The sequence below is a fragment of the Coloeus monedula genome (assembly GCF_965178545.1).
Source record: "Coloeus monedula genome assembly, chromosome: Z".
NCBI lineage: Eukaryota > Metazoa > Chordata > Aves > Passeriformes > Corvidae > Coloeus > Coloeus monedula.
Genome location: NC_138822.1, coordinates 27,930,357 through 27,946,945, shown reverse-complemented (window position 1 = coordinate 27,946,945; position 16,589 = coordinate 27,930,357). Strand labels below are relative to the sequence as shown.

Here is a 16,589-nt window from a genome sequence, read left to right as displayed (position 1 = left end):
TACCTTTGGCTGATTTTTGAAATTCATTATATTGTGACAGAGTAGTTATCCTAAAATAAAAAGGGAAAATTACTGAATCTGTGTTTAATATTTTATCACATATATATATATATATATATATATATAAATAACTCACTGCAAGTCAAATAACCCTCTAAATCTGAGCAACAGTGTCACAATCAGTAAAGATGTAGGGAGAGATACAGCATGTTTTTTTAAAACACAATGGACAGGCATACATCAAATACAGTAAGTATAATTTCATATAGCAAAAGAATACATTACTGAAATTAGTGGAATATGTTTTGTCCATGTGGCCATGCTGATATTAATTGATACCAAAATAGGATGACCTTAAAATTATGAAGGGCTACTGTAAATTGGACCCAGAGCCATTGTCACCTGTTAGATGGTATACACTTTCATCTTTTATCTTGAAACATCAGCTTCAAAATTGTGGGGATTTACTCTGTGTATATGTTTGCTTTTATATTTATAGTTAAGACTCCCCAGACAAACATCAAATAGCCTCAGGCACTGACTGAAATTTGTACTTTATTGTCTTTGCAAGTCATTATGCTCAAGCTCCACCAACACTTTGGGAAGCAAACCTGCCAAACATCTATGCCTGTTCAACATGCCCTAAGCAATTACAGAACATCATATTAGCATTATATAATTTTTTTAAAAAGCATTCAGTCTAATTACAGTTGAACTGTTATTCTGACTTGCTATATTCTAATGGTGTGTTTGTTAATTTACAATAACAGCTTCCATTTCATTGCTCCCAAATGCTTCAAAGATAAAAAAAAACCTCTAGAATTTTAAACCTTCTAATATTTTGTACAAAGTCAGTGCAAGAGTTCCTTTGCAAAAGAGCTGCCCATTTCCTTCCCACACTGTGCAATCTCACATGTTTACATCTCTGAAGTTACTATCTATCCTCTTTTGTTTGGCAGCTGTGAAATAGCTTGCACCTTTGATTGGGAGTTCATCTCACTACAGATAACTGTTATTCCCAACAGATACTGACGTATAAACTTTTCAAAGAAGTAATCTTTTTTGTTTCTCTCATTTACATTTTTTTTAAAAAATTTGTTACAGCCAAGGCATTAATGACACTGACCATATCTCACAATAACATTACCTTTTATTAGAGATCTTATTTTACATATCCCCATAAGATATAAAACCTTCCAAGAGAAAATATCAAAAACCTCCAGCTGAAATCAGTTTGTTTCAGACAATATGAGCAAGTAAACCAAAGAAAATTAAGATTAAGGAATGTAAAAAACCCCCAAACCAGAAAATCAGAACAGGTACAATTCTGGTTTGGAAAGTAATTACAAGGTTTTAAACTATTTCTTACACAACATTGTCTTTAAAATCATACTGGCAAGGTAAAGATGCTCATTTCGCTTAACCAATAGCTACAAACCCAGCAGCTATAAAAACAGAAAAGCCCCAAAATAATACAATTGAATCAGATGGCCAATTCACAGAAATACTGCATAAGAATTCACTGAGACTTGTGGAAAAAAAAAACAAACCAAAAATCCAACAAAAGCCCAAATCAATGAAAACACAACCTCATTGACAGCCACATTCTGAACCAATTCAAGCAAATTTTTTTTTGAGACTTTGACGGGAGTTTTGGCTTAGTTAAGGATTTCAGGAAAGGATCTTGAATTGAAAGCTGTCATCACACAAACAAAAAGAAGCAAAATAAAGGAACAAGGACACATCTGCTGGTTAAGGAAAATTCAGGCATCATGATTGTACAGCTGATGATAAAAGTAAAGAACAAATGCTATATGAATAATCTTTCAAAGCAATTCCAAGAGGCAAAATACTTTAAAACTTTATTGCATCAAAATTTTCCTTTTCTGCCTAACAAAACTGAAATAGTATTTTGAATGTTTTCTTGCACAGAACACATAAAAGTCTCTTAAACATTTTAATTCTGAAGAAGCAACAAAATAAATGGTATGAGAAATTTCTGCTGGCAAGCCTACTAAGCTTTGAGTTCCAACAAAAACCAGTATTTTCAAATACTCTTTCTAAGAAAAGTTACAGTACATGTTTATTGCATGAAAACATCCATTAATTGGATCTATCTGATTCTTCCATTTGTGGTTAGTGGTTCCTATATTCTTGATGTAACTTGCACCAGATCCTACTAAGTATTCCCATTATTACAAAACACACAGTAGATTGAATTAAGTAAGAAAATCTACACAATCTCAACTGAGATCCAACCTGTGACAATGCATGAAATGTAAGTATGACTTTCATTGTCTTTTTAGATAGCCTGTAGCTACATGAAATAATTTGATAGACTTCGATATTTGATATAATTGTTGAACAACAATGATGAAATTAAATACAGGAGGCAATATTAGAGCTAGTACATCTTTTTACCAGTTATGATGACTTTTCATGCATTAGTATTGAGGATAAGCAACAAGGTATGGAAAAGGAAAGCCTAAGCAAGACATAGAAGAACAAGCTATGAAAATAAATGAAGACTATAAAATGGGCTCATATGCAAGTGAATGTTTATATATATTAACTGTAAACAGCAGCTCTACTTAGGGAAATACTCACACTTGGATGGCTAAAGTACTAAATATAAACTAATATGGGAAAAAGCAAAGTCTCCATTCTTCAGTAACATGAACACTGGCAATATGAGGTTCCAAGTTTGAAAAACGTTGTTTAAAATATAGGCACATGATTCTGAATTAACAGGTCACCACATTCTGTGACATGCAAGCACATTTTGATGGGTTTGCAAACTATGTCTTGCTTACTATCAACTCTCTGCATCAAGTTGCAATTTTCTTGAAAGCAGCTGAATCTAGCTTCTACAGTTATTCTTTTTTTGTCGGTGTTTCACGTCATGACATCATATTAATACATTCAAATAGTCAAAATGTTCAGAATAAGATAGCACAAACTTGGTGCAGGAGTACATAGATCAGTGTGGCCAGCATTGTCAAACAGGAGATACACAGCTTAAGTATTATATAAACAACCTTTTCCCCAAAAACATTAACATAGACACCAAAATTGTAACAGACATATCAAAAAATAAGGCACATTTATTTTGATATGGTAATCTTGAAATAGAAAACTCATTTCAGAGAACACTGGTATCTAAATGAGTTTTATAAAAAATCTTGTACTCATGATAATTATGGACATTTCTCATCATGGTAATGTAATAATTGCACATATCCCAGTGTGTCAAGTAACAAAATGGGAGTTTTAACAAACATTTCCATTGCAAAATTACTTTGTAGGTTCACGTTTTCCTATTTACATAACTCAGGTGAATGGTAGAAGTATTAAAATCTACCATCACTTATCACAAGTACTGCAGGCTTTCATTTTACCACAATTAATAATCCCCTTTGTGTTGAATAAATTGAAATTAATTGTGGAATAAATTGAGATTATTGTCATTTATATAAATGATTGCAAATATTTGGACATTAGCTACCACACAGGAACATTTTATTCCATTTTATTTCCAAGCTGCATCAGGACTTCCTACACTGAGTTATTTGTACATAAATTCATCAAGAATCAGGAAAAGAAGGCTGTTTAAAATCTAATCCCCTATTTATGAAAATTAAAACACCAAAAACATCATTAATTAGCATTTAACCTGAGATTTAATCTATTGAGAGGTTAACATCCATAGAAATTTCTTCACTTGTTGTATTAACTGATAATGAGGTTGCTATTTTTTGGGGAAATAAAAAAACCTGAACAAAAAAAAAAAGTTGCTTGTAACATGGCTTTTCATTGTGTTGATAAAAAAAAAAATTATAGGATGCATCTTTTTCTCACAGTATCCAGAAGCTTGAATAACATTGATGTGCTTCTTATTGCACGTGAAACTCAGAGGAGACACAATTGCAGATTCTTCTTCTCTACTTGAGTAGTAAAGACAGATTTCATCTCAGCCGAATCCGGAACGTATTTATCTCCATAGAACTCATATTTATTTCACTTATATTTCTGGCATCTGGAGGTGAATGCATCAAAGATAAAGATGTGGGTGTAAGACTTTCCACTCTGAATTTGCTAAAGAGTTTGTGCACCTTTATCTGGATGGGAAAAAAAAAAAAGCAAAAAAAACCACCTACATTTAGAAAAAGTAGTATATAACTTAAAATTGTACAGCTCCTTGCAGGTACCAGCATAGAAATTCTCATGCCAAAGATTTTGAATATTTTTAAGCACCATAGATCAAATACTGTGCACTAATTTAGATCTTTTTAAACAGTATTCATTTGCTACATTTCAGTGTAATTCAATCAGTATATTTAAAATGACTAGAAATGTTTGGATTTGAACTCTTCTTGTTTATAACAAAACAGTATTTACTCTTCTGCCTAAAGAAAATCCCAAACCTATTTTAAAAATTTTATCACAAAATTCCTACAGCTTAATAACCATACCTTTCCCTGAGTAGTGGAACAGAGCAGACCCATGTCTCTGTTTGAAAATCTACAATCAAATCCCTTTCTGTGAAGTATCAGAGCAGCTTCATCAGATGGCTTGGTATCTACCTACAAACAAACAATATAAAAGATTGCTCACAGAGTATCAGGAAGGAAGACATTTTAGGACACCAAAAAAATTATCATCATACAGCTATGGAGACATTTACACCTTAAAAAATGTTCAGCCTAGATTGAACTGTCAATGGTTTTTTTAAACACTTTATAAAGCTAAACAGAGAAAGAACTAAATGGCAAAGAGTTGGAATATATAACGTACTACAGAATATATATGTAAGTTGTTGAGTTTAAAGCTCAACAGATGCACACATACAGGTTTGGGACTGAAAAGTAGCTATCATAGTTGTATTAACTGGTTTCCCACAAAAATTAGATGGCAAAACAGAAAACAAACTAGAAACCATATGTTAACTACAATACTCAATTTTACATATTAAATGGGATTATGTTGAACAAACTTTCATGTTGAACAACTTTGGGAAACTGCCCTCTATCTCAGCTTAAGGTGTACAGAAAACTGTACACTGAAATACCCATATGAAACAAATGTTACGTTTATCTCTAAGACATTCAGTGCTTAATAGATATTAAAGATATTCAGAACCTTAATAGATATTAAGATTAAGCTGCTCCTCATCAGATTTGTGCTCCAGATCCTTCTCCAGCTCCACTGCCCTCCCCTGTGTCAATGTCTTTCTTGTGGCTGCACCCCTACACTCACCGTAGTCACTTACTTACTATGATGCATTACTTTATTTGTTTATTTATTGTTGTTTACATTCTTCAGCTCTTAATCTTATTATATATATAATAAGAGCATAAAAAAGATGGCTCTCTCCAAAGCCATGCCCGTTCTTCAGGCTATTTTTCTCTTTCTTATTTCTGGTTTACTTGTTCTTATACTGGTGCTTTTTCACAAAAGCGTCTGCCATGAGTTAGTTTCATTTCTGGTACTTCAGAATGTATCTGCTGCTTGAAGAAACCAGTACCAACAAGCACTAGGCACTGTGATGCATTAGCTCCTGAAGGTGTACCAAAGAGGTCTTAATATAACAGACTTTCCACCTAAATTTCTCTTCGTAAAGGAGATCATGGATCAGCTTCTTTGAAACCCAGCATGACAAAGATTCAAAGTACAAGAAATTTATAGTATAAAGTACTCACCCATATAATAAAAAAATTATAAATTTTGTTGGTTTAAGTTCCTCATTTAAAACAGTAAAATTTTACTCAATAGTAATTGGAGTTGAAATGAGATACTTTTTAGTAAAACATTGAATGTTAGAAACTTTGCGTAGTTTATAAATCATGAATAAAACTCAGCCTGAAAAGATTCTCTGAACACTAGCTTATAACCACCTAAAATCAACTTTTTAATTAATAAATAGTGCCTACATTCAGCATAGGAAAACAAGTTTCCAGTATTTACTAGCATTGAGGACTAAAGAAGTTCTTATCCTGTTCACTGGAACAGCAGTACTACTTTCTACATGAAGTTGATAACTGTGATGTGACAGAATTATTTTCCCTCTCCTACTATGAAACACCTGACTTGGTTTTCATTGTCACTGATGTGACAGTGTTGCACTTAAAAGTAGATATTTTTATGCACACAAAATAATACTGTCTGCCTAAATATCAGATTAGTGAAACATTAAAATTCATACTGAAAAAGTCTGACTTCCTATGGGGTAAATTAATGTTAAAAATGACAAGCCAGTAATGGGTATCAACACTTCCTCTAATTCACTTAAATTATCTTTTAGTAATCTGCATAAAAAATGCATGTATGCCTTTCAAATGATGACATGAATATTTCATCTCCCAATATTTTAGAATTAAATATTATCTTAATTAAGATTCAAAAGATTTAAAACAAAAAGGTAACAAACAATTAATGACGCCCTGAGTAAAAGTGTTTTGTTAAGTATAAATATGTAGGATCTAGTACTCCACCTTCCACCATGCACATAGCAACCCTGTGTGAAAAATAAAGCTGTTCTAACCCATTATCAAAGCAGGTGAAAGACAGATTAAGTTGTCACAGCCTCCACATCTACTTTAATTTACCTGTTCTTACATCATCTCTAGGTAGATGAGATTAAATACATTCAAGGCTAATGAATGTCTGAGCAAGGATTAACTTAATTTTCATCAAATACACCTTCTAAACATGACCATGCTAACTGCACAAAAACCTGTAATGAACTCCTCAATTTTCACCAAATAACAACATTCTTAACCTTGTAAAACTTCACAGCACTGTTATTCAACAAAAAATCTCTAAACACTGTGCTATCAAATCTCTAACTAGCTTTCTATGAAGAGCTGCCAAAGTTTGATTTGATTTTGATCTCTGAGAATTTAAATGCAGCCTTATAGGAAAAAAAAATATTGCTAGGCTTTCTCATAACCAGTATCCCAGGGTAATGCTGCTAAAATTTTGATGAGAAAGAAAAATCATTTAAACTCTTTTAAAATTCAATTACTGTGAGCTAATAGACATACACTGAAAAGTTTAGGCAATATGACAAATTTATGTATTTATGCTTAGTATAAAATGACAAATCAACTATGTTCTAGACCTTAAGTCCCAGTTTATTTAGATCAGGTAAAATATCTGTCAAACTTCTTAAAAGCTGGAGTTCTAATAAGAAAAAAATCTTCAGATGTAATCCTAAGGGATTTCACTTTTCCATTACAAGATCAGATATCTTACAACAGCAACATATTCTTTCTGATTTCTACGTTAAATCTTAACTTTTAAAAAATTTGGTACCCTCTTATCTGAAATTGTAATGGATTATGGAAAATCAACTTCAACAGCTAAAGCAATGGAGAGGCGCAACATTTCTGGAAAAAAATTCCTTGTGTCAGGCCAAATTATGGCACCTGTCATTCAAATTCTTGGAAGCAAGAGAAAAGAAGCAGAAAATGAGGAGCGATTTACAGAATTATTTGCAAGGCATAGCATCATTTTTGCTGTGGGGAAGAACACTTTATCTATAATGATAGTGCTCCTCTCCTATGACTGTGAAAGCTGCAAGCTTTCACCTTGAAGTGGACATATTAATGCTGCAAGTTCAAGAGCTATCAATCAGTAATCAATGAAACATACAGCTGTGGACAGGGAAGAGATCACAGTCTCAAACAGTCTTATACCAGCTGGGACAGTGGAGCCAGTAGAGTCCAGATAAAATCAGAGAATTCACTTACAAGTAGTAAGATTGAACTCAAAAAGCAGACACTAAGCAAGTCTTTCTTTTCACAGCTTTCATGCCCAGATCCTACAAACAAGGGGATGGATTTACGCCTCAAAACGGGAGAGGCAAGATGTTCATGAAGGTCTGCTCCTGAACTTGGTGTGTCAAAGTAAACCTGAATGCTGAGCTGGTTGAAGCAAATGAAAATATTCACAGTGAAGTGTGAAATAATCACTTGACATGAAGGTTTATTTAGTATCAGACTCCTTCCTAACTTTTCAAAGGCACAAGACCCACAAAATCAAGACATTTTCCACTTCGAAATTCAAAATAAGGATCAGTCACAGCTGAAGGAGCTTACACAAGATTGAACTACTTATAGAGAAAGCATGGGAAAGCAAACATTGTTTAAGTTTTAAAATACAGATTAAGATTCAGAATGAAGAACAGATTAAACAGAATATAATCTGATGTTAATGCAGACAAGCTCAGCCATCATGGAGACTCTAGAGGAAAAAGGATAAATAGTTTTATTTAAGTACGGCAGAATTAAAAAGGGATTTCACTGTGGTAGCACTGCAATACAACATAAAGTTATCATAATCACATTTTGAAAGGAGCTGAAAAACTGAAAAGAATTTATAGAACTGTTGGCAGGAAAAGAATGCAAAACAAGTTCCAGTCCTTCAGTTCATTAAAGGGAAAATTAAATTCTGGTGGGTACATACCTTTCTTTCCTCAGAAGGAGATAAACACTGAGTACAGAAGAGCCTTTTTTCTTTTGAGTTTTTTGTTGGTATTTTGTTTGCTGGCTTTTTTGGTGGTTTTTGGTGGTGGTTAGTTGTTTGGGTTTTGTTTGCTTGTATTGGTTTGGTTTGGGTTTGCCTACCAGAGAATGTTTTCACAGGAACCAATTCTTATGAGATGTTGTTGGAATAACTAAATTAGGTCTTGTAATTAAGCTTAATAATATTTTAACAATAAAATTTGGGTTTACAACTATATCCTTTATTAAAAACACACTCAGAACAAAGTCTAATGGCCTTAAATTTAATTCTTCTAGTAGAGAAAAAAGCTGAGGTATATGAATGGTTCTCTCTTAAACTTTGGGAACTCATTGAAATGTGCCCTCTCCAGAGATAGAATCCTGCACTATACATACTAATATGTAGTAAAAAAACAAACCCTGCATTTCATGTTAGTCAGACACAAGTCTCCAGTTCTTGCAGAACTGACAAAAGCTCATAATCACACTGCAGTTTATTGCAGCACATAAACCCGCCCACAAAGTACTTTACAAGAATAAAATATTTGACTATATTAATAAGCTGTATCATATGTTTGCTCACAAAAACCAGTGGTTTGACCTTACCTTTGCTTGGATTGTTCTCAGATTGACTATATGCATGTCGCAAGGCATGGATGACATCAGTGGAGCAAAAGTATTTATCAGCTCTGGGACACCTGAATCTGCATTAATCGTCATTGGAATTACAGGATGATTTAAGAAAAGAGAAGTCATATGACTAAGAAGTGACGGAAAACTGACTGGTGCCTTCTCTTCCTTCTGCAAAATACAAAAGAATTATTCCAGTTAACATACTATCATGTCTGAATTTTGAAACCCACTTTATACATGATTCCAATAATAACATCGAAAATTTTAATTTCTAGACTGCCCATTCAATTACTCTTGGAAAAATAAATAAGCTACTACTTTAGCAAGTTGCTCCTATTTATTCACTATCTCTTTATATAGGGAGAGGCAGACAGACTCTTGCAGGCCTCCTTTTTCCTATTACTTTCTGACCTGTATTTCTTTCTTCCTCCAACTTACATCTCAAATCCCTCTATTTTAAGTCTATCTCCTTTAAACTATTTGCTGGAAGAAATAGCAGCTAGCATCTTTGTCTTGGTCTGCATTGCAAAAAATTTCTTCCAGAAGTTTTATTTGAATGTCATGCCAGCAAGAACCAAAGGTATTCTATCCCAAGATTTTACAAATTTTGTACTTTCCAAAGTTTTGTATTTGCAGTGTTTTCACTTGGCTGCAGAGGCTTCCTTACAAACCTGAGATGACCAAATGTTACGTATTCACAACAACTAGTTAAACCTCCAGAGAACCCAAAAAAGAAAAGAAAACAAAAGAACTTTAAAAAGGCAATTTCTATTTTAGAATGTCCGTGAAGAGTAGAAATGGGTGAAAACTGCTTTTGCTCTTATTTTTCCCTAGCATACTTAATCAGATAAACCCCTGCTTGTTTACAGTTAAAGAGGTGGTATTTAGTGAAAACTTGGCAGAAAGTTTACTGAAAATATCACAGAATCACCAGATTGGAAGAGACCTTCAAGATCACTGAGTCCAACCCATGCCCTAAGACCACCTCAACTAAACCATGGCACTGAGTGCCACATCCAATCTTTTTTTAAACACATCCAGGGATGGTGGCTTGACCACCTCCCCAGGCAGACAATTCCAGAACTTTATCACTCTTTCAGTAAAAAACTTTTTCCTCACATCCAACCTAAATTTCCCTTGGTGCAGTTTAAGGCCGTGTCCTCTTGTCCTGTCAGTTGTTGCCGGGGAGGAAAGACCAACCCCCACCTGACACCTTTCAGGTAGTTGTAGAGAGTGATAAGGTCACCTCTGAGTCTTCTTTTCTCCAGGCTAAACAACCTCAGTCGTTCCTCACAGGGCTTGTGTTCCAAGCCCTTCACCGGCCCTGTTGCCCTCCTTTGGACGCCTTCAAGCGTCTCAATGTCCCTCCTGAACTGACGGGCTCAGAACTGGACACGGGACTCGAGGTGCGGCCTCACCAGTGCCAAGTACAGAGAAGAATGACTTCCCTGGTCTGCTGGCCACACTATTCCTGATACAGGCCAGGCTGTCGTTGGCCTTCTTGGCCACCAGGGCACACTGCTGGCTCATGTTCAGCTGGCTGTCGACCTGTACCCCCAGGTCCCTTTCTGCCTGGGCGCTGTCCAGCCACACTGTCCCCAGCCTGTAGCGTTGCTGGGGGTTATTGTGGCCAAAATGCAGGACTCGGCTCTTGGACTTAGACTTCATCTTACTGGACTCTGCCCATCTATCCAACTGTTCCAGGTCTCTTTGCAGAGCCCTCCCACCTTCCAACAGATCGACACACGCTCCCAGCTTAGTGTCATCTGCAAATTTACTCAGAGTAGACTCAAATACCCTCATCCATGTCATCAAAAAAAAAAATTATACAAAACTGGCCCCAGCACAGATCCCTGAGGGACATCACCAGTGACTGGCCACCAACTGGATGCAGCACCGTTCATCAGCACTCTCTGGGCGTGGCCATCCAAGCCAGTTCTTAACCCAGCAAAGAGTGCACCTGTCCAAGCCATGGGCTGCCAGCTTTTCCAGGAGTTTACTGTGGGGGACAGTGTTAAAGGCCTCGCTGAAGTCCAAACAGACAACATCCACAGTCTTTCCCACATCCACCAGGCGGGTCACCTGGTCATAAAAGGAGATCAGGTTGGTCAAACACGACCTACCCCTCCTAAACCCATGCTGGCTGGGTGTGATCCCCTGGCCATCCTGTAGGTGCTGTGTGATGGCACTCAAAAGAAACTGTTCCATAACCTTACCAGGTTCCGAGGTTAGACTGACTGGCCTATAATTTCCAGGATCTTCCTTCCTACCCTTCTTGCGAATGGGATTCACACTGGCCAGCTTCCAGTCATCTGGAACCTCACCAGTGAGCCAGGACTGTTGGTAAACAATGGAGAGCGGCTTCGCAAGCTCATCTGCCAGCTCCCTCATCACCCTGGGATATAGTATCTTACTGATAGATCAAATTTGCATTTTATGATAGGCTGAAAACATGGAAATAAAAAACAAATGGGAGACACTTAAAGCAAAGGGGAGGATTATTTTTCAGCTTATAATGGACAACCATAATAGTAATTTCTGTTGTATGGTATGTAGGCATGTATGCATATTTATTTGTACCTCTGCAGTAGCATTAAATACAGCTAACAGTGAAGAAATTGAAAAATATTCCATGGCTGAATCAATGCAAGATGGTAATTTGTGGTTTATTCTTGGTGCTTTCTTTAGGAATAACTAACACTTTGCTTCTTTGGCATCTAGTAAGAATTGAGGCTTAGTATTTTTAAGTATCTATTATGACCCCCAAATAATAACAGTGGATGATTGTAGAGGATTGCTCCTCTATGTGTCTCGTGGCATTTGTTTATACTGAATTCCATCTGCCATTTTATTGCATCTTTAATCAGTCTTGAGTCTTCTAATTCCTCAGTTTAGCTGTGACTTTTTTTTTCCATTACCTTGAAAAGTTCATATCACTGGTAGACTTCATTGCCATAATTGTCTTCTTTTCTAATTACAGTATGAGCAAGCTTGTTCTATGTACAGCTTAATCTAAAAGTGTTCCATTCAAGTACCTGCATACATGCTCTATACACAGGGAAAATGTGCATATCCATGTTCTTTCAAAGAAGAATTCATTTTTTCACCCCAAAAGGAACACTGTTCACTCTGTTGCCATAGAAGTGCTAAAGTCAGTCAAAACATTTAATTGCAATTTATCTTCTCATCTTTCACCTTTTTTCCCCTGTAAAGTAAGTTGACTGCTTGTATCTGAGAACCTAAAATATCTTACAAATCACACATGAATCAGAAAAATAATCTATTCATGCTATTATATTGTTTAAAACAAAATACTGCAGAGAAGCACAGCCTTGAAGGACTGGCAAATGCTAGAACCAGAACTGATCCAACTTGGCTCATTTTTGCTCCCACTGTGTCTAAATGTAGTATCACAGGCAGGAACATTGTCCTTAAGCATTATCCAGTTTGGAACTAAGATTTAGGTGGAATTTTATGTTGAATCTTGTATTCCCACATCTGGAATGACAGTCCTTTCTGGATGTTTACCCCAACAGAAAAAGTGCAGTCACTCACTGAATCTGTATAACAGTAATAGAAATGGAGAGTACAGAAGATGTCAAAAGCTGCCAGAAGACAGCCAGAAGGAAAAAAGGGTTTTGCAAACATGGTGAAGACAATGCTTTCACTCAAGATTGAGAAGGGACTCTTCAAAGGCAAATCACAATCATGGAAGGGTTGGAGTATATCTTTCCCTTCAAGTGTAGTGATCCAGAATTTAAACAGAACTCTCTGGAAAGAGAGATGAGAAGTGTTTGCACACACAAACAATGTAATGGGAAAAATAATTACTCTATGCACACACTGATGGCTTTCAGCAGTACCCTGCTGATGCTGCGTCAGAAGATGTAGTCCCACAGTCTCCATCTAATTAAAGTATTGTTCTCTCCAAAGTGACATTATTTTCTCAATTTCAATGACAGCATTTATCACTCAAAGTGTGCATGGAGCTCCTCTGGCTGCCTTACAAACATTAAGTACTGGCAAGAATCTGATGAATGCCAGATGATGATGTGCTGCCTTAATGAGTTCTAATCAGAGCAAATACTGCCTTTTTAACCATCTTATAGTACATGCATATACAGTTATCCAATTGGAAACAGTGTTGAAACACAACCCTTTGAACAACTGTGCAATAGACAAAATGGAGCCTCATTTAGGATCTTTCCTTGTCATCACAAGGTGAATAATTCTAAATTTTCAGTTTTGAGGAGACACAAACCATAATCCAATATAATATTAGCTTACAATTTGCAACAAGTTTTAAGAATAGCCTCATCTATAAAAAGTGCCTTTCTATCAGAAATGAGCTATTTTACTGAAAATCATAAAAATAATTGAAGAGCTTGGGTTGGAAAGGGACTTAAAAGTCATATTGTTCCAACCCCTCTGCCACAGGCAGGGATGCCACCTACCAGACCAGGTTACTCAGGGTCCCATCCAACCTGGCCTTGAACACTTCCAGGGATGGGGCACCCACAACTGCTCTGGGCAACCTCTTCCAGTGCCACCTTATCCTCTGAGTAAAGGTTTTCTTTCTAATACCCAATCTAATTGACCTTACTTTTAGTTTAAAACTTTCCCCCTTGTTTGAATCACAATCTGCCTGTGTAAAAAGTCACTGCCTCTAAGACTCAGAGGGTTTTCTGGTAAAAGTTTAAATTAAGTAACTAAGGTCCTTAATTAGAGGAGAAAAAATGCTAATTAGACCCTTTAGAAATAATTTAGTAATTGAACAGAAGAAAGAAATGGATTCTGTAGAGAAGAAAGTAAAGCTGAAGGAGTTGATAATTGGACATCAATTTAGCAAATGGAGAACCAATGAACTTTTCAACACAGACAAGTAATCTAAAATTTCCCATCTAAAAGTAAGGAAAGGAAACTGAGGCAGTTTATCAAATCACATTATCTTGACTATTTTCTCCTCCTCAAGACTCTTCTCTGTGATGACAAAGTCACCAAAAAAATTTAGTTGTAACAGTAAATGCCCACTGGCATCCGCACTACCTGATCTAGCATGCTAAAATATAGATGCTGAATCAGTGTGTAAGAACAATCAAATAAAATCTGGAAACAGGTACAATTCTGGGCCTACCAAACCAAGGGATGCAGACAAAAATAATCTGATATCAAACCATTTGGATTATTAATGGAAAGAAAAAGTTTCTCATTCTCTCTCATGTTGTGTCAGGAAACAATTTTTATCAACTTTCTCTCTGACAGGTTCAGAAAACCAATGGACAGTACTCTTCAAAGGAGAATGTTTCTGGACTGAAAAATCTAATCTGTGGAGTAAAAACACTTTTCAGAGCATCTTCATTACCAAAGCATATGGAGACAATATTTTTAAATATCTTAATCATACAGCAACTGACAGCAGTCAAGAATATGAGTCAAAGAATTCCAAAGACAAATATGGAAAAAAAAAATTGTTTCTTTCTTTTCAATTCAAAGACTGACAATCCATCAACATCTTTGATGAGATGCTGCTTCTATAGGAGAAATTGATTCTGTAATACTGTTCTAGGCTGCTTATAGGTGAGAAACAAGCAGCAGACAACATCACTGATGATGTGAATAACAGGTTTACAACACATGACAAAAATAAGTGACAGGTAAGGGTGGATGCCTAAGTTTAAAATGGCATACATCTTTCCCCAAATGCAAACAGTTGAATCCTTAACTACAGTGGCTCGCCACTTGTGGAAGATGGAGTCTCTACGCAGTCATAGAGTGAGAAAATTGCACAATGTTCTATACACACTTTGCCCTAAGGCTCACAGCTTAGCAGAGGAATTCAGGTTTTATTTCAGGCCGACACTAGTCAAGTTCATTAAATTGACATCAAGTAGTAAATGGCTTGAACTTAGTAACAGGCTTTGCATGCAAGACTGCCTGGTTGTTATCTCACCAAGTGAAAATCAGATGCATATGCTTTAAATTCATTCAGAGTTGCACACTGTAATACAAAAAGAATAATCAAAGTCTGACAAGTTCTGAAAGTCCTCCAGATATGGATGAATCATTCCCTTTCCTCTGAGACTGATACTTGGAGCTAGATTTTTGCATGCCTGTAATAACTCCTAGTGCTTTTGAGAAGGAAAGAAGAAAGGTAATGGGTCTTACACCCCTAATATAACAGATAGCAATTAACCACCAATGTAAATTGGATTAATTCTTCTGAGCTGAATAATTCCTTTTGTGTCCAAGAGTGCAAGGTTAATGTAAGCATCTGTCAAAGGAAACAGTGACCAAGACTTCAAGCAGCTTTGAAAATGGCTGGTGTTTGCAGAGGGAATTTTGAATGGAAATCAAATAAGGTGATAGGAAGAGCTCTGTGCAGCAGGATTCAGAACATCTAAGACCTCAAGGTGCACAAGAATCTTCAGCAGAACAATCTTCAGGTAATCTCTGTAAAAAAACCAAGCTTAGACCAATTAGACTTTTAGGAAACCCTAGGTAAATGGCAACCAGGAACAACAGTCACAAATGTGAGTACTGAACAGGCAGATATTCTGGAATCTTAAAAAGACTGTAAACAAGGATACTGATGCCGGATTATTTTCTGCTATACCAGAGCATTTGGTGGGCAACCAAATTTCCTGAAAAGCTGGTGGGCAAAAATACAGATAAATATAAAGATTAGAATTGTTTGTATATACATTTTTGTCTACACTTAAAAATCCGTCAATTATGTTACATTTTTGCACATCAATTTTTTTTTTTTTTCATTAGATTTCAAGTCCTTTAATTGAGAGCCATGACCTGGAGTGCTTAGGGTCTTTTGATAGCTATTGAAGTGACCAGCAAAAGACGACTCATAAGAGCAGAGTAAATCTGATTTCATCTCTTTATCTCAGGGAATGGAAAATTTTCTATCAATTCACTTGGGCATTGTTAAACTGGAAATGCATGTCTGCCACACTCGCTGAAAGGGGTTCCTGGAGGCTGATTATAGAAGAAATGAAAATTCTGAGGCACCATAAAATATCCACAGGACTGTGTGTTGGCTCAGTGACCCTAAAAAAGGATTTTCTGTACTGATGCTTAGTTGGCACTAAAACTGCAGATGAAAAAACCTGGGACTGTCGCAGGTAACCAAATCCAGGGAAATCTGGATCCACAGGAGGAAATTTTCCCAGTCTGCTAGAGCCAAATTTGGTAGTCTCCAACAAGAGACGACTCCTCTCATTCCAGGCTGATAGATAGGAGCCTGCTGTGGTTCTGCTCTTCCAAGACCATGCAGGAGAAAGGCAGAGTATTATTCCTTTAGGTATGCATGGAAACACATGGCCATCCATACACGTAAGCAGTGACAGCACCTTTGCCAGAACCCACATAAAGCAGAGCACTGAGGTAAAACAAGTAGAACAGACAATCCAAACCTGATTGTGCCCTCCAGCTGACCAGGTC

At 36.2% G+C, this 16,589-nt stretch overlaps 1 protein-coding gene across 2 annotated transcripts in view; it reads right to left on the bottom strand.

The window, feature by feature from the left end:
- Positions 1 to 1,657: 1,657 nt before the first annotated feature.
- MAN2A1 (mannosidase alpha class 2A member 1) overlaps positions 1,658 to 16,589 on the bottom strand; it is a 110,605-nt gene continuing 95,673 nt past the window's right edge. Inside the window, exons 20-22 of one of the 2 annotated variants that reach the window (XM_082301999.1) lie at positions 9,111 to 9,305; positions 4,473 to 4,583; positions 1,658 to 4,118 (exon numbers count right to left, since the gene is read on the bottom strand). In XM_082301999.1, the coding sequence (XP_082158125.1) occupies positions 3,966 to 4,118; positions 4,473 to 4,583; positions 9,111 to 9,305 (459 nt within the window). In that variant the 3' untranslated portion in view covers positions 1,658 to 3,965. The remainder of the gene's footprint in view (positions 4,119 to 4,472; positions 4,584 to 9,110; positions 9,306 to 16,589) is intronic. The other variant, XM_082302000.1, reaches the window with a different exon arrangement.